The following is a 20,040-nucleotide window of genomic DNA, read 5'->3' as shown; positions in this document are numbered from 1 at the left end:
CCCTACGGGAACCCAGAGGCCTTATACAGTTGCCTCTTGGGCCAGGGATGTGGGCAGGGGAGGGCAGTGTTGGTGGTCTCCTCCGCTCTGCAGCCTCAGGAGTGCCCACCTGACCAGGCGGCGAGGTCTCTCTCCCACGGGGCTTGGGAGCAGAGATAAACGTTATCTTTGTCACCAGTTTGGGTAAGTCACTCAGCAGTCTGGTGGGTATGTCACCCGCCATGCCATTTGACTGCACAAGGCTGCTTTGCCCCATGAGCAGATATATCTGGGATAGGTTTGGTGTGGTTCAGCTGTTGGGACATTGGTTATCATCCTCATATTTTTATAATTACCACTCTGGCTAAAGCGCCTCATTAAGTGTTGTGTGTTTCAAGTGCAAACTTATAGTTTGCATCTTGTTTTTCCCCATTAACATTTTCTGGTAAGTGTGTGTTTGTTGGGGCTGTTTGGAGCTTCAAGATTATTTATTTTCTTATAAATTCTGCCAAATATTTTTAATACAGATATAATTTCCATTTTTCTTTTAGATTTTTCTTTTTGAGGTTATAATATAATCACTTCTCCCTCTGTTTCCTCCTCCCAACCCCTTAATGCATCTCTACTCTCCTTAAAATTCACAGCCTCTTCTCTCATTGTTATTGCATGTGTATATGAATATGGTATATATATATATATCCCTAGATATAACCACTCAGTCCCTATCATCTTACTTGTATGTATGTTTTCCGGACTGACCATTTGCATAGTACAAACTATGGTGTGCTGTTTCCTGGAGAAGACCACCACTCCACATTTCCTTAGTTGTCTATAGTTCTTTGATAAGATTGAAATCTCATGGACAGTTCCACATCCATTTTGCCATGCCTCTTGTTGTTATCTTTGTTCATATTACATTTAGGAAGTCAAGTTGGTAAGACTTTATAGGTGTACTCATGCTACTACTAGGAGACACAATCTCTCAGCAAACTCTGCAATCCTAACTTCATAGTAAGAGATTTTAGTTTAGTTTTTTTGACATTTACATTAAAAATTACATTGTAATTAGGAATTGAATTTTTGTGTTATGTATGAGATGGGAAAACTGTCCCTCCCCCCCCTTTGGAATAAACTGTCATTCTAGCATGGCTGATCTAAAAGTCCTCTGCATATCCGCTATGACTGTTAGCTTAATGTTTGGTGGGACCCCTAGCAGTGGGAGCAGGTCTATCTCTGGCTCTTTTACCCGCTCTTGGACTCCTGGGTTGCCTTGATATGAAGACTTTTACCTTGTATTATTATTTCTGGTTGTTGTTGTCTCTTGGAGACCCAGTTTCTCTGAAGGGAAATGCAGGTGAAGTGAGTCTAGGGGAGAGAGGTGGTGAAGAGGAGTTGAAGGAATGGAGTGTGGCGACTATTGTATGAGAGAAGAGTTTACTTTCAGTTAAAAGAGACCAATTGTTTGTTCATAGTTCTGCCATGTCAGGTCTTGAAATATACATAGTACACTCTCTACTCTGTTCAACAATCCCTTAGGGGCATAATATCTTGATTGTTACTGAAAGAAAGCCCAGTATGATGCTGGTCTATGCATAATAAATGGCCAGTGCTTAATTCTGCATTCGTATACACATCTATTTTTACTGTTCAGGTGTGGAGTTTTTAAAAAAAATCTATTTTCACTTTTTGTTGGGCTTTTTTTTTCTGTGTACATTATATGTAATACAAGTTTATATTTGGCTAATTAACATATTTGCAATTTCATTTTTTTGCTGCAATCACATGTAAAAATATTTTAACTGAACTGTGTGCACATACTAATAAAAGTTTGGCTGGCATGATAAAGGTCTTGGGTTTGATCCTTAGCACTGCAAGGAAATTTTGCCCTTTGAAATGAAATATGTAGTTATCTTTGATTATGATCACCTGTAATGCAGTTAATCATTAATGTAATTCCTTTCAGCTAAGCAAATCTTTTTTTAATCATCTTCTCTTCCTCTACTCTTCCTTTTCCTTTCTACCTTTATATTCTATTTCCATGTCAGCAATTTTTGTAGGTCTTATATAAGTAAAACCACACTGTATTATTTCTTTTTCTGTAGTGACTTGTTTTGCTTACTGTAATTTTGACCAGTTCTGTCTACACTGTAACTGATAACAGTCTATTCTATTGAAGGCCATGGAGTTTCCCATGTGCATCATATTTACTATATTTATAAATCCATTAATGAGCCCTCAGGTTGCTTCTACATCTTAGATATTGTGGATAATGGGGAAATATATGTGGACAGCATCAGACTCCTTCCACATTACCTACTTCAGTTCCTTTGGGTAGATACCCAACACCAGAAGTGCTGGTTAATGAAGTAATTCTGTGTGTTTAGCAGAAACTCCATGCTAATGGTTGCAGTGACTTACATTTCTGCCAGCACTGGACAGCTGCTGCCTTCCTATGACTTCCCATTGGGGTATGCTGTTCTTCATTTGAGAAGTGTCTCTCCCAGTCCTTTTTCCATTTTTAAATTAGGTTATTTGTTTTCTTGTTGTAGAATTGCTTCAGTTCCATGACCTTACCTTGTATTCCAACACAGGTTCCTATGACAGCATGCTAAGATCAAGAAAAGTTTGCTGTTGTGTAATGGGTCATTGCTATTTTTTACATACTTTTTCTTGTCTAACAACAGATTATATCTTTTATTGACTTTATAGGATCCTCAACTTGGAATCTCCCCTTGGAAATTTCTGATTCAGTGTCATTCTTATTGTAAATTATTTATTACATACTTAAAATTTTAGTGTCTTTTGTAAACTTTAAGCTGTGTATGGCTTCCTTTAACAGACTGATAACATAAAAATATGACAATCCTGATGCCATTTTTCAGACTTGACATAAAATTGCCTAGTGTGTCTGATCACTTTCTGACAGTTCTGATTATTTTGAGTGTATTGAGAATGCATTGCTACACAAAGTTTTTGGCACCATGGTTTGAGTACTAATCTGTCCCACAATGTTCAACTAAATAAGAAAATTTAGAAAGCACTTAAAATGACTACTGGTGAAGCATTTTGGTGTTTTTTGGTTTTAATTGTTCAGGAAAACTTTACAGTTCTTATTTCTTAAATGAATTTAAACCTCATTTTAAGGCTTATTTTTTCCCAGAGATAAGTTCTATATATCTATAGTCTTGGACTATATTGAGGAAACTTTGTAGACTGAATATTGACAAAACTAAAAAGAATACACAATGATTCAAAGTGGATTTACACAAACCCCACAAAACAAGTAACAATAAAGGCTTTTCATGGTTGCGCTGTGGTGACATTTGTCAGAGAAATCAGTAAGGGGAATATCAGTCGTCTATAAATGCTTTTTGTCTTCACTGCAAAATGACTCAACAGCTACATCTGTCTATAATGGCTTCTTAAGGCTGTAAGAACCACTGAAATCAAAACCCTTGCTTGCAGCCGGCCCTGATACTAATTAGGTAGAGGAAGGTGGATAGGTCATTCTAGACAACTGGTGCTTCACTTGCTCAGCATTCAATGCACCTAGCAGAGCTGAACTTGAGTGGCACGCCTGAAATGTCACTTGCTGTCTCCTGAAACTAACTGTGGGTGGGAGGCCAGATTGCTCAGAGTAGTCTGTCAGGAGTCATCATAAATGGTCAGCTTTTATTCTTGAATTAAACCTGTATTCACTGTGTGAAGGAGAAGCTGCTGAAGTTCATGGTTAGTTTTAAGTGTTCTGGTTAACTAGAGATAAAAGCAAGAAGACTGATTCTTAGCTGTAGCTTGTGTTCATTTCTCCATAAGAAAATGTCTACTAACGTTTGGCACCAGTAGTGATTTTCTTCTGCTAAATGGCTAGAGAGTAGCATTGTCTTCACAGTTCTTTTCTCTTGTCCACAGACATCTTTTTGACAGGATTGGCAATTATATTTTTCCTTGTGCTGCATTCAGGTCTTGTTACTGTTTAATCCTCTACAGAACTTATCTCTGGGATAAAATAAGCCTCAAAATGAGGTTTAAATTCATTTAAGAAATAAGAACTGTAAAGTTTCCCTGAACAATTAAAACCAAAAAACCCAAATGCTTCACCAGTAGTCTCACAGTAAAAGTGGATTACTGCCCCCTTGTGGTAGAAGTATATATTATATTATCTCCACAACATAAACAGAACTAGATTTTAGGTTTCCCCCACCCAGAAATTTTGTCCTTTACCATGAACATAAAACATATGGAAAGAATTTTTATCCAATTCTCCCTGCTTATTCTTCCCTATGATTAAGTGAATAGAATCACATCTTTGAATGTTTTCTCCCCTCTGTGTGAGCTATGTCTACAAACTGAAACTACCCGGGGTGACACATGTTATAGGGAACCAAGCCAGATTTCATCCCTATCTGTCAACCCCATGGCTTCAGGAGCATTGATAAAGGCTTGGAACTATTTAAATGTTCCTATAAAAGTCATATCGCACAGCTAAAGGATGACATTTTATGACTGTAAAACCAGGGACATTCGAAATGCCATAAACAGAAAACTTTAGTGGCAGTATAATAGTTCCTGTAGGTGCAATTGCTTCTTGGATTTGACTGTTTTCTCCTTCTACCATTTTGAATATGGAACCAGATCTTTAAGGCAAGCCAAATGGGTAATGGGCCATTTTATATTTTCTTTATTCCTGTAAAAATCATTAGCACAGCCCATAGACATGAGCACAACTTTGGGTGGTGAAAGGACGGACAGTAACACTCAGCAGCTTTCCCTTCAGGCCTAATGGCTTGATGAATTCGCCTGGCATACATAGGCAGTAAGTTTTCTGGATTCTGATATCTGAATAACTTTTCATGTTTGTGTGCTCAGAGAAATCCTTTTCATCTATTATGTCTGATTTGGGGTCACTATCCTCCTCTACCAGTTACAGTGCAAGGACTACTGGAAAGCTATATGAGGTCTTTGTGCAGAGTTTTTAATTAATATTTTTATTTAAAGCTGGATTTTCCCCTGCTTTTAGTGACAGTTTCATGTATAATATACGAATACATATACAATGAATTTTAGTCATCTGACTCCCATTTCCTTTTATTAAATGTTATTTCAATATTAGAATATAATTGTATCATAATTATATCATTTTCTCCTTCCCTTTCCTTCCTTTCTTTCACACAAACACACACACATAATATATATATATATATATATATATATATATATATATATATATATATATATATGAAACTTACTCAGTCCATATGATGCTACTCATATGTATTTTTTTCAGGGTTGACTCTTTGGTATTATATAACCAGTTGACACTTTTCTCTGGGGAAGACTTTCTCACACTAGCATTCGAACCCTTAGGGTTATTTCACACTGGTCACTGTTGTGGTTTATATGTATCATAGATGGGTAGGGCCACTGCTTGCTTCTCCTTTGGAAGATTGAGTGGTGCTTTCTGCTACCATAGAAGTTAGTCCTCGGAGAGGAGGCTTTCAGATCAAGTCTGATTCAGTAGTCCCTGAGCCATGTCTCTGAAGTCCATGCTGTCTTCAGCAGTAGGGAATTACCTTCCCCCTTTCACAGGGAGACCAAGGGCAATAACAACAATTTGGAATGTTTTTGAGTCTCTAGAACAACTCTGAAGGACTCAAGAGAGTGTCGCTCATGCCTGAGGTTGGAATTTGGATAGTTGTTGACTCTTGGAGAATCATTGCCTGTCCAGATGGAAATTCCTTTCATGTAAACTGTGTATATATTTACACACCAACGTACATGTGCTCTTGGTATTTTAGGTAGATGTTAATACTGTTATTTTTTATGGCTTTTCCACACCATTTCTTTTTTATCCCCCTTCCATATTCATCTCTTCCTTCTCCTTAACTGAAGTCCCCTCCCCCAATTTTCTCATTTCCCAGATCAGATAACACACACCCAGCTGTTCTGTTTCTCCCCTGCTCTGGCACTGGTTACTTTAGTTTTTCCTCTTTTCTGCAGTTACTCTGGTGTGTGCACTCATGTCTGGATATTTGGAGCTAAGACCCTGAGGTGAGAAAGAACAGAAAACCTTTGTTTGTCTGAGTCCGGATTACCTCACTCAAGATTATCTTTTCTAGTTCCACTCATTTACCTTGCAAACTTCATGATAACATTCATTTTTCTTTACAGCCGGGAAGTATTTCATAGAATATATGTGCTACGTTTTCTTTATCCATTGTCGGTCATAGGACAGTTCTGACGTTTCCATCTCCTAGCTATTGTGACTGAGCAGCAGTGGCCTGGCTATCAGTGGAGTAGGATTTGAGCTCTTTGGGAATCTCAGGAGTCATGTGATAGATTTACCTTTAGCATTTGGAGAATTCTCCACACTAATTTACAGAGTGGATAGACCGGTTTGCAGTCTGACCATCGGATAAGGCTTTCCTTTTCCTGCATCCCTTGCAGCATCTGCTGTTGCTGTTCTGTTGTCTTGGCCAAGCTCACTGAAGTAAAATGAAACTTCAAAGTTATTTCAATATGTGTTTCCCTGATCATTAAGGACCACAAGCATGGTTAAGCTCCTTCTTAGTCACCATCATTTGGTTTTCTTCTTCTTCCTTAGGGATCGCTCTGCTCAGGTTCCAGGCCCATGTTTGTTTTTAATGGGTAAGGGTGATTTTTTTTTGTTGGTTTTTATTTGATTTGACTTTTATTTTTTGAGTTCTTGATGAATTCTGGAGATTAGTCGTCGGTCAGATGTCTAGCTGACAAAGATTTCTTTCCATTCTGTGGTCAGACTCTTCACATGGCTTTGTTAGTTGTACCGAAGGTTTTTAGTTGTCAATTGTTGGCTTTAACTCTCTGGCAAATAGAATTCTATTCAAAGTTCTATTTTCCCTAGACCTATGTGTTCTGGCAGTTTCAGTGTTTCTGGTTTCACATTTAAATCTCTGACCTATTGGAGATTAGTTTTGGTGGGAGGTAAAAGGTATTCACCCGCATGCGTACATCCGGTTTTCCCAGCACCATTTGTTGAAGACATCTTCTTTTCTTCAGAGTGTGGTGTTGGCGTCCTTGTCAGATATTAAATGGCTAGAGTTACATGTAATCATGTTTAGGCCTTTGTTTTTTTTTTTTTTTTTTTTTTGGTTCTTTTTTTCGGAGCTGGGGACCGAACCCAGGGCCTTGCGCTTCCTAGGTAAGCGCTCTACCACTGAGCTAAATCCCCAGCCCCTAGGCCTTTGTTTTTGTTCCGTTGCTCTACACGGTCTACATGACTGGTTTTGTTTCTATATCACGTCGTTTTAAGTATTGGGTCTCTGCAATGTATCTTGAGTTCAGGGATGGTAGTCCTACTAACATTATTCTTTCTGCTCATACTATTTTGACCATCCAGGGCATTATGTGTATCCATATACATTTTAGGATAGTTGTATCTATCTCTGGGAAGAATGAGATGAAGGTTTTTTAAATTGGTATTGCTTTTGAGTCTAGCAAAGTCTTTTAATGAAATAGTCAATTTCACAATACTATTTTGGCCAATCCAAGAGCACAGGAATCGTTTTTATCTTCTGATGTCTTTCACTATCTTTATTCAGAGACTTGATGTTTTCATTGTAAAGCCCCTTCACTTCCTTGGTTAGGTTTGTTCTTAGATATTTTATTTTCTTTGAGGCTATTGTGTGTAGAAGTATAGCCATAATCTCTTTATCTCTGTTTGCTGTTGGTATGTGCCTTTGATTTACATGATTTGACTCCATATCCTGCTATATTTTTTAGTTTGTTGATAGTGTCTAGAAGTTTTCTACTAGAATTTTTTGGGACCTTCAATGTATAATATTATGCCATTTGCAAAGAGAGATAGTTTAACTTGTTCTTTTCCTATTTGTTTTCCTTTAATGTTCTTTTCTTGCCTTATGGCTCCAGCTAGCATTGTAAGCATGATGTTGAAAAGGAATGAGGGTCATGGACCGTCTCATTCCTGAGTACTGTAAGATTGTTTCTAGTTTTGTTGCTGTTAGTAATGTTTTGTTTTGTTTTTTCCATTGAGGGTGCCGTTAACTGTGAATTTCTTTATTATATTGTGATATCTTTTCTTTAATTCTACATTCTCTGGGACTTTTTATCATGAATGCAAGTTTGATTTTCTCAGACTCTTTTTTCAACTATGGATTTTATCTTGTGTCTTTTGTATTTAAATTCATGTGGGTAGTTTATGACATTTATTGATTTAAGTATATAAAACCACTTCTGGATTTCAAAAATGAATCCAACTTGATTTTGGTGGATAATCTATTTTTGTGTTTATCTGCATTTTGTTAAAATTATTTTATTAAACATTTTTAAAATCTATGTTCATCAGTGAAATTGGACTGTAGCTTTCTTTTCTGCTGTATCTTTACCTGGCTTTCACAATAGTGTGAGACCGGCTTCATATAAGGTGTTTGGAAGTGCTCCTCCTGTTTCTGTTTTTGAATAATTTAAGAAGTATGGGCTGTGTATTCTCTTGAAAGTCTAGTAGAATTCTGCAGTGAATCCATCTGGCCTTGGACTTAATTCATAGGAAAGATTTGTATTTCTATTTCAGTCTCCTCGTTTGTTATAGATAGGTCTGTTTAGGATGTTGTTCTCTTCTTGATTTAATTTTAGTGGTTTGACTGCATCTATAAATTTATCCCTGTCTTTTCCAACTTAATGAAGTACAGGTTTTTAAAGAAACTCTTATAATATTCTGAATTTCTTTGCGTTTATTGTGATGTTTTCCTGTTCATTTATGATTTTGTTAATTTGAGTCCTCCCTTTCCTTTAGATAGTTGGACCAAGTGTCCATCAGTATTGTTCATCTTTTCACAGAACCAGCTTTAAGAGTTGATGAATCTTTGTGGGGACTTTTGTCTCTATTTAATTGCTTTCTGCTCTGATTTTTATTATTCCTTGCTGTCCTCTGGGTTTGGATTTGGTTTGTTTTTATTTTTTCAAATTTTAAGTTGCTTCATTAAGTCGTTTATTTGTGCTCTTTCTGATTTTTAACATACATTCTTAGAACTACACATTTGCCTTGGACTGTTTTCAATATGACCCAGAGCTTTTGTTGTGTTTTTTAGTTCCAGGATTATTATTAATTTTTTCTCTTCCTCCTTCATCTTCCCTCCTCTTCTTCCTCTTTGTCCTCTTCTTTCTCCTCCTCCCCTCCTTCAGGCTGTTAATATCATGAAAGACTTTTCTTTCTCCAGCTGTGGCAGATAGTTTTGTTGGGTATTAGTTTAGATTGATCATCATGGCCTTTGAGGACTTGAAATGAATTGCTCTACAATCTTCAGGATTCCTAAGTTTCTATTGAGAAGCCAGCTGCTATTCTGAAAGGTTTTCTTTGTATGTGATAATGTGTTTCTTTCCTCCTCTTAAAGCTATCTGGGTGTTTTTTGTTTTATATACTTATTGTTTAACCACATTTTGCTGTGGATGTTTTCTTTTTTAATCTTGTCTTTCTGGTACTTCATAATTAAATTATAATTGCATCATTTTCTCCTTTTTCCTTCTTCCAGTCATCCTGTAAAGAGTCCCATGACACTCTTCACCTCCTCTCAAGTTGATGCCTGTTTTTTGTTATTGTTACACGTACAAGTTGTTTTTTATTATTTTATTTATTTACATTTTAGTCATTGCCTCCTCCTTGGTCTCCCCTCCTGCAGTTCTTCTTCGCATTCCTCCTCCCCCTTGCTTCCAAGAAGGTGCTTCCTCCTCCACTAGCCCTTTCCCTTCCCTGGAGCCTCAAGTCCCTTGAGGATTAAGGGTATATACCCCCACTGAGGCCTGACCAGGCAGACCGCTGTTATATCGGTGCCAGGGGCCTCAGATCCAATCCTGTATACTCCTGGTTAGTGGCTTTGTCTCTGGGAGTTCCCTGGGAATCTGCCTAAGTTGAGACTGCTACCTTTACTCTTGTAAAGTCTTTCTTAGGATAAACAGTAGGCAGCATGGAGACCCTAGATAGCCTCTATGCCTACTGATGGAAGGGTATGAACCCTTACTGCAATGATGCAAAGATTTTCTATGGAATCAAAGGAAAACAAAACTGTGGGATTGGAAAGCTTATAAAGGGATCAAAAAGAATTCAACAGATTCATTGTTTTCAGTTTTTCATGATTTGTTAGTTCTCCTGCTATTTTGTTTCAAAATAACATACCATATTGTGAATGTAATAGCAGCAATTTATAGCTGAGTCTTAGGAATATTTCCACCAGCAGTTCCCCATCTCTCACTGTAGAAGAATGTATAGGATATCCTTTTGGACCATTTCCATGTGTCCATAAGTCAACAAGATTATGTTGCTTTACCATGTGGCTTTGATAATATCTTTCTAGTTTTGTTTATTTTGATAATCTTATCTTCCTTTTTTATCTTAGCCAACATGATTTTCTCATGTAATATGTCATGACCTTTTGCTTAGCAGTGACAGTAGATGTAGAAGATGACTCACAATGTCTTACCAGATATGTCAATCATGATATCCAGATTCTATACCATGGAAGTATTTCTCTCGAGTCACATTGGTTTCCTCAAAGACAGTAACAAAGATGAGCCATCATCTTGCATCCATAGACTGGTTCTTGGTAGATCTGTTCTGTAGGTTGCACTGTGCTACTATGAAAAGATTCATGCTGTAGTAATGGGTCATGTGCTCTCAAAGCACTCAGAATAATAATATGTAGAAATTGTTAGAAGAGTTGCATATTGTGAGGGATGCCAAAATTATAAACCCAAAACTTTTTCTTATCTCGTGAAGTAAAGATTCTGAATCTTCCCTTATGAACTGAAGAGTAAGAAAGTAAAATCTGTTAGATTTAGCATAACAAGTGTGCATGGATTTAAATGTGCATAATATGTTGAGAATGTTCAATAATACAAAGTCCACACATAGATATATGAATATGTCTAGGTATTTAAAGAAATTAAATGGGAAATAAAATTATATTTATGTCCAATAAAAATTATCAACTAGATAAGAGCAAGTTCAGATATATTTCTTAGTCTTAATCTAATTTTCTAATGTCTGAAATTTGGAAGAAAATGTATGTAAAACTTTTTCTATAATTTCTCTTTTAATATTGTTTTATTATTTTGAGTATTAAGTCAGTACAATCTACTGTGGACCACAAAATATTTTCACTTAATTTACTCCTATTTGTGGTCAGATTTTGGCTTGCTATCTTAATTTTTTGGTATGTCCAATATTTTTAATATCAGAAATGGTACAAAACCAACCAACCAACCAACCAATCAAACAATGGCCAAGAGTTTATGTTCAACAGTTTTCAGAGGAAAACCATCATGGTTATCATTGGGTCCCCAAATCATTGTTAGTTAGAACTTTTCACCAAAAAAATAACCATTCAGTTTGATAGAATATCTCATAGTTTTAAGAAGCATCACTGAACAAGCCCACAATACCAAGTGTTTCAAATAAATATCGCTGTCCTTCTACAAATCCAAAGACCCTCTGATACTGATGATTTCTGGTACTGATGATTTCACTGGAAGAGTTATTAGATAACTGACACAAAATTAGCTGCATTAAAAGTATGAGTCACTATACACAGGTTAGGGTTTAGTGAAATAGTATACATTTCCCATAGTGGCTCACAAGCATTCATAACTCGAGCTCAGATCTCTTAGAACAAAAGTCATGGATGGTTGTGAACCACCATGGGAATTGAACCGAGGTCCTCTGCATGAGCCATCGGTTCTCTTAACTAAAGAGCCGACTTTCCAGCCCTATCTGGTTTATTTTATATTGGTGACCTTTTCCACATGAAGATTTTGAAACCATGAATGCCAGGAGCTCTCTTTGACCTTTTCAGTCTAGTAGAAGAACAAGTTTAAACAGGAAGTATTAGCTTCATTTTTTTCAATTCACTTAATTTCAATTTACTTTCAAAAGAAATGTCAAGATTTAGGTAAAGGAATGATAAACCTAATGAATATTTCACAGTATATTCTGTACATTCTAACCTATGCTCCTCCATCTCCTCTACTCCAAGTCCCTCCCCTGACCCCCATCCATACCTCCTCTGTTTCTCTTCAGAAAAGGAAAGGTCTCCCATGAATAGCAAACAAGTTGCAGTAAAACTATCCACTTCCCCTCATGTTGAGGCTAGATGAGACAACACAGTAGGATAAAAAGGGGCCCAAAAGCAGGCAAAAGAGTCAGAGATAAGCACTGCTCCCACTGTGTTAGGGGTCCTGTAAGAAGACAGTATGCATTGTAACATGTAACATATATGCACAGGGCCTAGCTCAGGCCCAAATAGGCTTCCTGGTTGCTGATTCAGTCTCTGTGAGCTCTTAATAGGCTCAGATTAGTTGAATCTGTAGGTTTTCTTGTGGTGTACTGACCGCTCTGGCGCCTACAATTTTTCCATTCCTACTTCTGCAGGATTTTTGAGCTCTGCTCAATGTTTGGTTATGGGTCTTTGCATCTGCCTCCACTAGTTGCTGGATGAGGCTGCTCTGGTGATGGTTTGTTAGGCTCCTATATACGTGTATAGCAAAATGTTTTTACTAACTTCTTTTTAGACAGTTGATAGATAGATAGATAGATAGATAGATAGATAGATAGATAGATAGATAGATAGATAGATAGTGTTTGGTTCTCTTCTAGGTCTCTGGGATACCTATCTAGCCTTTGGTTTCTATTCTTCTGGGTAGTGTCATAGGTAGACTCTCTCTTATGTCATGGGGCCACTCTAACAATTTTTGTGCCACCTTTACCACAGAACATCTTGTAGGCAGGACAAATTATAGTTTGAACATTTCCTGTCAGAGTTGGTGTCCCAGTTCCCACATTGAAAGCCCTGCCAGATTACAGGATGTGGCCAGTTCAGGTTTGGCATGCTCCATTGGTAGGAGTTTTAGCTAGGGTCATGTTTATAGATTCCTTGGCATTTTTATTATAGTAGGAGTGCCCAATATGCACCCATCCTCCAGTTCCAGTTGTTTCTCTCAGTACACTGTCCTGTCCTTCCCCAACCTGATCTCTTCTGTTCCCATCCCCTACCCTCACCTCTGTCCACCATTTATGTGTATTCTGTTTCCCCTACCCAGGGAGATTCATGTGTCCCCCTCTTGAGTTCTCCTTGTAATCTGAATGATTTTAAAACTATAGTCAGCAATGGTTGTTGTGAACTTAGGATATTTGCTCAGTTAGGGACATGTAGAACTGAGAAATCTTTGTAAAACATTGTAATTGACACTTCTCTTTAAACATGCTGTTTTCTCTTAAGTCCTTCTTTGTGTTCCTCAGGCGTATCGTCATTAGAGATAATGGACCCACATAGTTATAACTTCACAGCTGTTTGGATTAATGATGGCTTGGACAAGGGTTTCATTGGGTAGGCTTAACTATGTTTAAAGATGGCAAAATGCCATTATAACATTAATGCCAAATTTTAATGAGAACCAGAAGTTAACTTCAAGGACCTTTATAATTTAATATGGGGGTATGATCATGTTCTCATTATTTTAATGTAGAGTCTATTAAAGTAAGTTTTATCATCTTTAGTGTGATACTTGTTTTTACTCAGGCACCATTTGTTGAATGTTGACTGTATTCCTGTCACTTTGCCTAGGGCATTGAGGCATAAGCCTATTTCCCTTCCTCAGCCTTAATGGTGACCATCTAATGAAAAAATGAATGAATAGGAAATACATTCTTTAACTTAGGAAACTGGAGTCTTTGCTTTGATTTTTTTCTACAAGGTATACCTCCTTCATCTCCTGTTAATTTTAATTTTTAAAGATTTATTTTATGAGTATGTGTGTTTTTCTTGTGTGTGTGTGTATATATATATATATATATATATATATATATATATATATATATATATATATCATATTGTTACATGGTGCCTGTGCAGGTCAAAAAAACCTCAGATCCCTTGGAACTTGAGTTATGTTTTGATGGTTTTGAACCACCATGGGAACTGAACTGAGGTCTTCTACAAGGGCAATAAGTTCTCTTAACCAGTGAGCTAACTCTCCAGTCTCCGTGTAGGTGTTGTTGTTGGTGGTTGTTGTTGTTGTTGGTGGTGGTGGTGATGGAGGTGATGGAGGTGATGGTAGAGTTGGTGGTGGAGGTTATGGTGGAGGTGTGGTGTTTTACTTGTTCCCATTCTCCATTTCAAGGTTGCAATGCAAAGGGCTTAGGGAACTGAGTTTCCTATGTATAGGAAGGCTGAAGTGCATCAGTTGGATGGTCAGCTTCATGTTGTTGTCCCATCCATGCTGATCGCTTTGGTATCTGGTGACTGAACCCTACATGGATAACATGTGTATTGTACAAACTTGGGAGCACAGAAGGTAGAGAAGGTCCAGAATTTTTTCTAGAGTAGTAGTTTTTCTGTGCTGAGGCTGTTTAGTGATGACTTTCTGAAAATGGGACACTTTTTTCTGTATAGTATATATCTTTTTGTATTTACTAGGTTAAGCTAAAAATTACAGTGACTGCATGAATGAGAGCAATGTTATACAATCATTAATTTCCTATTTTCCAATATATCTAATCCTATAAACATTTTTCTTATTTGGGGTGGTACACTTTAGTAGTGGACATTTATACTCTTTTCAAATATATATATATATATATATATATATATATATATATATATATATATCTCAGCACACTGATTGAGTAGAAGTCTCTTCTCAGTATTATAACACACACATATACACACATACATACGCTCACATATAACATGCACACATATAAATTGAAAACATGTATAAGTCAGTAGTAACGTAATTGTATTAATTAACTGAGTGTTGTGTCTTTGAACGAGTTGAAGAATGAAGTTTTGAATGGAACCATTTTAAGGTTCTTACCAGTCACATCAACATTTACTTAGACTTGTTTCCAATTCTATTTGGTGGATAGCTCCAAATTTTTCGCCATTTAGAGATGTAAAATGGGACATTTATGAAGCACCTTTTATTTTAAACATGTCACATGTCTGTATGTTTGTAACATAAAATAACCAAACTAAGTACCTCCTGTTTCTGGTTCCCTTTGTCATAACCTTATGCGTACATGTGTGTGAAGAAATGTTAATTCCTTCCAAAGCGAAAGATGGAGGAAGTAAAAGGTGGCAGAGGCAGAGGAGAAATTGTGTGCACTAATCCATGATGGAGGAAAGCCTAAAGTATGTATGTGTGGTCCGGGCTTTCTAATGGCTAGAGCACAGGAGGGAAATAGAAGAATTTGGTGTGATCTGATAGAAAACACATCACCCATAATGCTAATAAGAATGACTAGCCCCGGCAATTAGATAAGAACTAATGAATCACATGAAGAATGATCCCTCATGAGTTTTGGTTAGTAGAAAAATGAAAAAAATTCAGTGCACACAGTTAATTGTTTCATTCATCAGTCTGTAGAGAACCTGGCAGAATGGTGATAAAAGCCCCCATCCCCCTGAAGGAAGGGAGTTTGAAACTTCTGGGCTATTTACTATAGAGAGAAGCTTATTTTCTTTTCACCAACAGACATGTGGAGCAGCAGAAAGATGCAATGATGGCTGGTAAAAGGTAGCATTGTTAAAAGGGGGAGAGCATAAATGAATTTTTTGTGCCAGGATGATATTTGAAAGACTGATCTGGCCTCTGGGAAGTTCTTAAACATGCCAGTTCCCTGTAACAAGAAGATCTGTCTCTGTTCTAGACAGCATATCCAATTTAGAAAATTATTATTATTTCATCAAAATTAATGTGAACAATTTTCCCTTTGAGGCTGCCATTTCCATAGGTGATGTTTTCCAGATGGGCTTGTACAAAATTCTTAATGTTTTTTCTTTTTATTTTAAGAAAGAGGCTTTTCTGACATTCTCTATTTTCCCTCTTTTCTTTACCCATCCCAGGGAAGAGAACACCAAAGGCCAAAGAGAAGAGAAACAAGAAGAAGAGACGGAAGCTGATTGAGAGAGCCCAAGAACAGCACAGCGTCTTCCTTGCTACAGACAGAGTGAATCAATAAAATACAAGAAATAGCTAGGGCATTTGGAGGTTTTCTGTTTTGTTTTGTTGTTGTTTTGCAAAAGTGCACAAAGCTACTCTCCGATCCACACTGGTGGACAGCATTCCTGATCCTCCGACCAGTATCCATTTCCAGTAATGTTGCAAAGGGAGGTGCCCGAGCACAGACTCTGGGTTATTTATGTTTTGATTAGAATTTGGAGCCTGTGATGGCAGGAGCTTGTTGAGTTGAATCAGTGGGAACTGATGTGTCTGTACTCTTATGATGAGCACAGTTTGTCATAAGACCCTGTCGCTGGCATGGCGGACCTGCGGGAGGCACGAGGCTGTAGATCACCATTGGAGAATGCACCTGTGCCTACTTCTGTGGATGACAGTGCTAAGCGAGCAAGCACTGTTCACTTGTGACTTTTATTTCCCACACCATGCATTGTCAAAGACAAATGAGCATGGAAAAGGTGTTTAGTGTCACCTCACAGTGTTCTCAGCATCAGTGATCTTCAGATGGTCCTACGATGAGACTGCTTCCTAGCTAGGGTATGCTGTGGAAATTCCTGCTACATTTCATCCTAGTGCTAACATGTACAGATTCTGCTGAGCTATATTCGAAGCTCCTTACTGTATATTTATGCTTTCTGCGTGAAACAAGTTATACCTGATTGCTAAGATGTCACTTTGTTTCTAGTGGTTCTTAACCATGGTCTGGTACATGGCTGTTCTAGTCTTGAAAATTGACAAGTGTTTTGTTGCCTCTTGTTTTCTTTTGTTCCTATTATTTTGGAGGGGGTGGGGTGGGCTTGTTTCTAATTGTAAGTATAGGATAAGCCAGTTTGTATATAGAGTCAAATGAGTGATATCAGAGTTTCAGTGCTGATAGAACTTCCCCAGTTCGTGTCACCACACACAGAGAGAAAAAGCAGCATGCAGCATCTGGCCATCAGAAGTCAAACTCCTTTTGAGTCCAAAAATTGGTGACTTATGAAATACAGCTGAAAAGAAGAAGATTTATGTGCAGTTGCTTGTATTTATTACACAATCAATTTTCCAATTACATTTTTTTTCAAACTCAAAATAATCCATGACTTTGAACAATAAATCACCTGGCCATATTCTTGGGTCACTGGGGAAGCTGCTGTCATGAAACCACTCAGAAAATGAAAGAGAAAATAGGATGGATTCCCCCAAGTGAGAGTCACAGCTTAATATCTCAGTTGAGTCGAGATCAACTACATTAGAACCGAGAACATGTTGGAAGCTTTCCAGTTGACTCACGTGGTCATGGTTTCAGAAATATCTCTGTCCCCTAGGCTCAGTTGGTCCTTAGACCTATGAATTGGCAAGTTCTAAATGCATTATTCTCCTGGATGATCAAGGAGAAAATTAGAACAAAGTTGTATAGTTTTGAGAAAACATCCAAAGCAAGACAAAGCCTTTCCTTGCCTTGCCTTGGCAAAACTACCTCTTTAGCATTTCTGTTGATTCAGAAACATCTTGCTGTTATGTATAGATGTCTTAAGCTTCATTATGAAAATACTGATGCAAGATAAGCCATATCTGAATGTTGAATTCAACTTTAGGGCTTGAACGTAATCCTAAAGTGTTCACCTCTCTCTCTCTCCATGCCTCCTTACATTCTATTCCTATTTACTAAGTGGGTAGGGGTCTCCTTAATATCATACTTCATTGTTAATAAGTCAATGCTTGTTATGTTTCTGGGCTGTTTTGTGCATTAAAATCTCAAAAATTGTTTTTTAGACTGTTTTTCTTTGGCTTTAACAGTACACTCAAGGGAAGTGCATTACATTCTTTACCAACACTAGTGCCTACTAGTGAGTGATCAAAAACATGAGAGATTATGTTGATATCAGTGTTTATGATATTCATTTATGTAAAATATTATTGCATAGTAGTTGAAAGTGGGATTTTTCAGAACTATGTTTCTTAAGTTCCAATCTAGGCTAAGAAACCTAAGACAAATTGCTTTATCTCTGTGAGTTCTTATCTATCTATAGGGCTGTATTTTAGGGGCTATATTAGTTAAGACATGTGCTATAGTTCTCTGTACCCACAGGTTCTAATGGGCTCTACTCAACTGTGCATCACAAATATTTTAAAAATATTGCATCCATCCATACTGAACATATGCTTTTTGTCATTCCTTCGTCATTCCCTACATGTAATGTATTTAGAAACATGAAATAATTTTTAGTGTATGAGGAATTTGTACACATATATTTGAAAAACTATAACACCAGCTTTGGATTATGACCATCTTTCGATTGTGGTGTTTGCAGGACCTCATGGAAATAATGTCATGATGAAACCAAGACATCCTAGTATACAGACTTTTAGTTAAGACCTGGGATAATATATATGTATGAACTGTGGTCGCTATAGCAGATTGCCAAATCCTACACAAATTAGTACCTATTATTTCTTCCATTGGCTATTTTATATTTTCCCCAAGACATTCTATTAACAAAATAGAATTTAAAATTGTTCAGTGGTAGAGAATTTTGCTGGCATCCATTATCCTAGGTCCCATCTTTAATACTGCAAAAAAAGATGAGTAAACATTTATGGAAGTATCAGACAACTTCAATCTATTGATTAATTTCTAGTCATTAACTTTATTCTTATTGGGATTTGCTTATACCCTCTTATTTCCGAGGAGTACGTGTATAAATCTAAAACTGAATTCAGGACTGTTTCTCAGTTGGGGTGAAGTCAAGGAAATCAAACCAGGCATTTCAAATGCACTCTAATATCAAGAATATATTAATTACACTGGTAGTAAATAAGCCATGAAGTCATGTGTGTTACCAAAATAAGCCAGAGTGGAGCTATAGCAGGAAGCTACTATCATGATTCGGGGTAGGAGGAAGGATTGCAGGGAAAGGTGGAATTTCCAAGATGTAATTATCAAGCTATTACCTTAAGCTAAAGCTATAGTTGAGAATAGAGTTATAACCACAGGTCATTGAGACCAAGAACAGAACTCATATCAAGGGGAATTGAAATCTTAGACACAAGAGAGGGTCAGTGTCAGGTCTTTAGGGACTGTGTTTAATGTGCACTTGTTTAGTGTCTTAATTGATACTTTTGGAATATAAAGACAAACATGAATTTAAAAGTAGGTGATTCACACCTTAAAGCAGAATAATGAGTTAGCTAGTCAGGGCAATGTATACGGAATAATTATTTAAGCAGATTGCAATACGACTATGAGGAATCACATTAGCAGACTACCACATGCCTTCTCCTCCAGCGTCAGCAAATGTTGTCGATCATATTCTTGACTTCTGATAAAAATACCTAGAATCCCAAAGTGGAGTTCCAGGGAAATACTTCTAAAATTCTGACATGAATAGAGGATTAATAATGTCTAGCTTTTCTCATACATGTTAATGTCCAGAAGAGAAACTTTTATCTTCTTCCAGAAAATATTTTTTTTAAAAATGGCTGTATAAGTGTTTTTCCATATTTATGCTTCTGAGGCTCAGAACTTCTTAAGCAGGCCTCCAAAATGGTAGTATGTTTTATTTTTTGATAGCTTGGTGTCCACTTATGTCTTATGACAAGAAGTTGAGTATGGACTATATTTTTTAAGAGTAAAGTCTTGTAGACAATACTTGCAGCATGCTTTTTCTCTGGTTAGCTTGTTCCATGTGCTTCAGATTGAAGTTTGTTATCATTATGAGTTTCTCTATGGTGGAGACAGTAGACCATATGTCAGTGGCAGGAAGGAACCTGACAGGTATATTTTGACATAAAGCCTTATGACAAACATTTGAAATCTTGGAAAGAGGAGCCAAGGCACTAGAAAGCAAGAACAGGATCAGGAGGGTTGAAGAAAAGACAACCAGGAAGAGATGCTAAAGTGCTGTCTGAAAGGTAGAACCAAGAGCGGTCAGGGAGAAATGAAGACCCATGAAGGCTGTAGAGAAAACTCAGATTTTGTTATATATGGTGGGCAGAAAAAAATTACTGGATTTTTGTCCTGCTTAAGCAGAAGAGAGATGTGCTCTAATTTCTGTACACTGTTCACTAAGTCAT

General features: G+C 37.1%; 1 protein-coding gene across 6 annotated transcripts in view; it reads left to right on the top strand.

The window, feature by feature from the left end:
• The window catches only part of Rspo2 (R-spondin 2), a 136,768-nt gene extending 119,035 nt beyond the window's left edge, over positions 1 to 17,733 (top strand). For all 6 annotated transcript variants that reach the window (XM_017595050.3, XM_039079750.2, XM_039079749.2 and 3 more), the window contains one exon: positions 15,870 to 17,733. In XM_017595050.3, coding sequence (XP_017450539.1) covers positions 15,870 to 15,985 — 116 coding nt within the window. In that variant the 3' untranslated portion in view covers positions 15,986 to 17,733. The remainder of the gene's footprint in view (positions 1 to 15,869) is intronic.
• The last annotated feature ends 2,307 nt before the right edge of the window (positions 17,734 to 20,040 follow it).

This window comes from Rattus norvegicus, chromosome 7 (genome assembly GCF_036323735.1).
Source record: "Rattus norvegicus strain BN/NHsdMcwi chromosome 7, GRCr8, whole genome shotgun sequence".
NCBI classification, from domain to species: Eukaryota; Metazoa; Chordata; class Mammalia; order Rodentia; family Muridae; genus Rattus; species Rattus norvegicus.
This window is presented reverse-complemented; position numbering and strand designations above follow the sequence as displayed.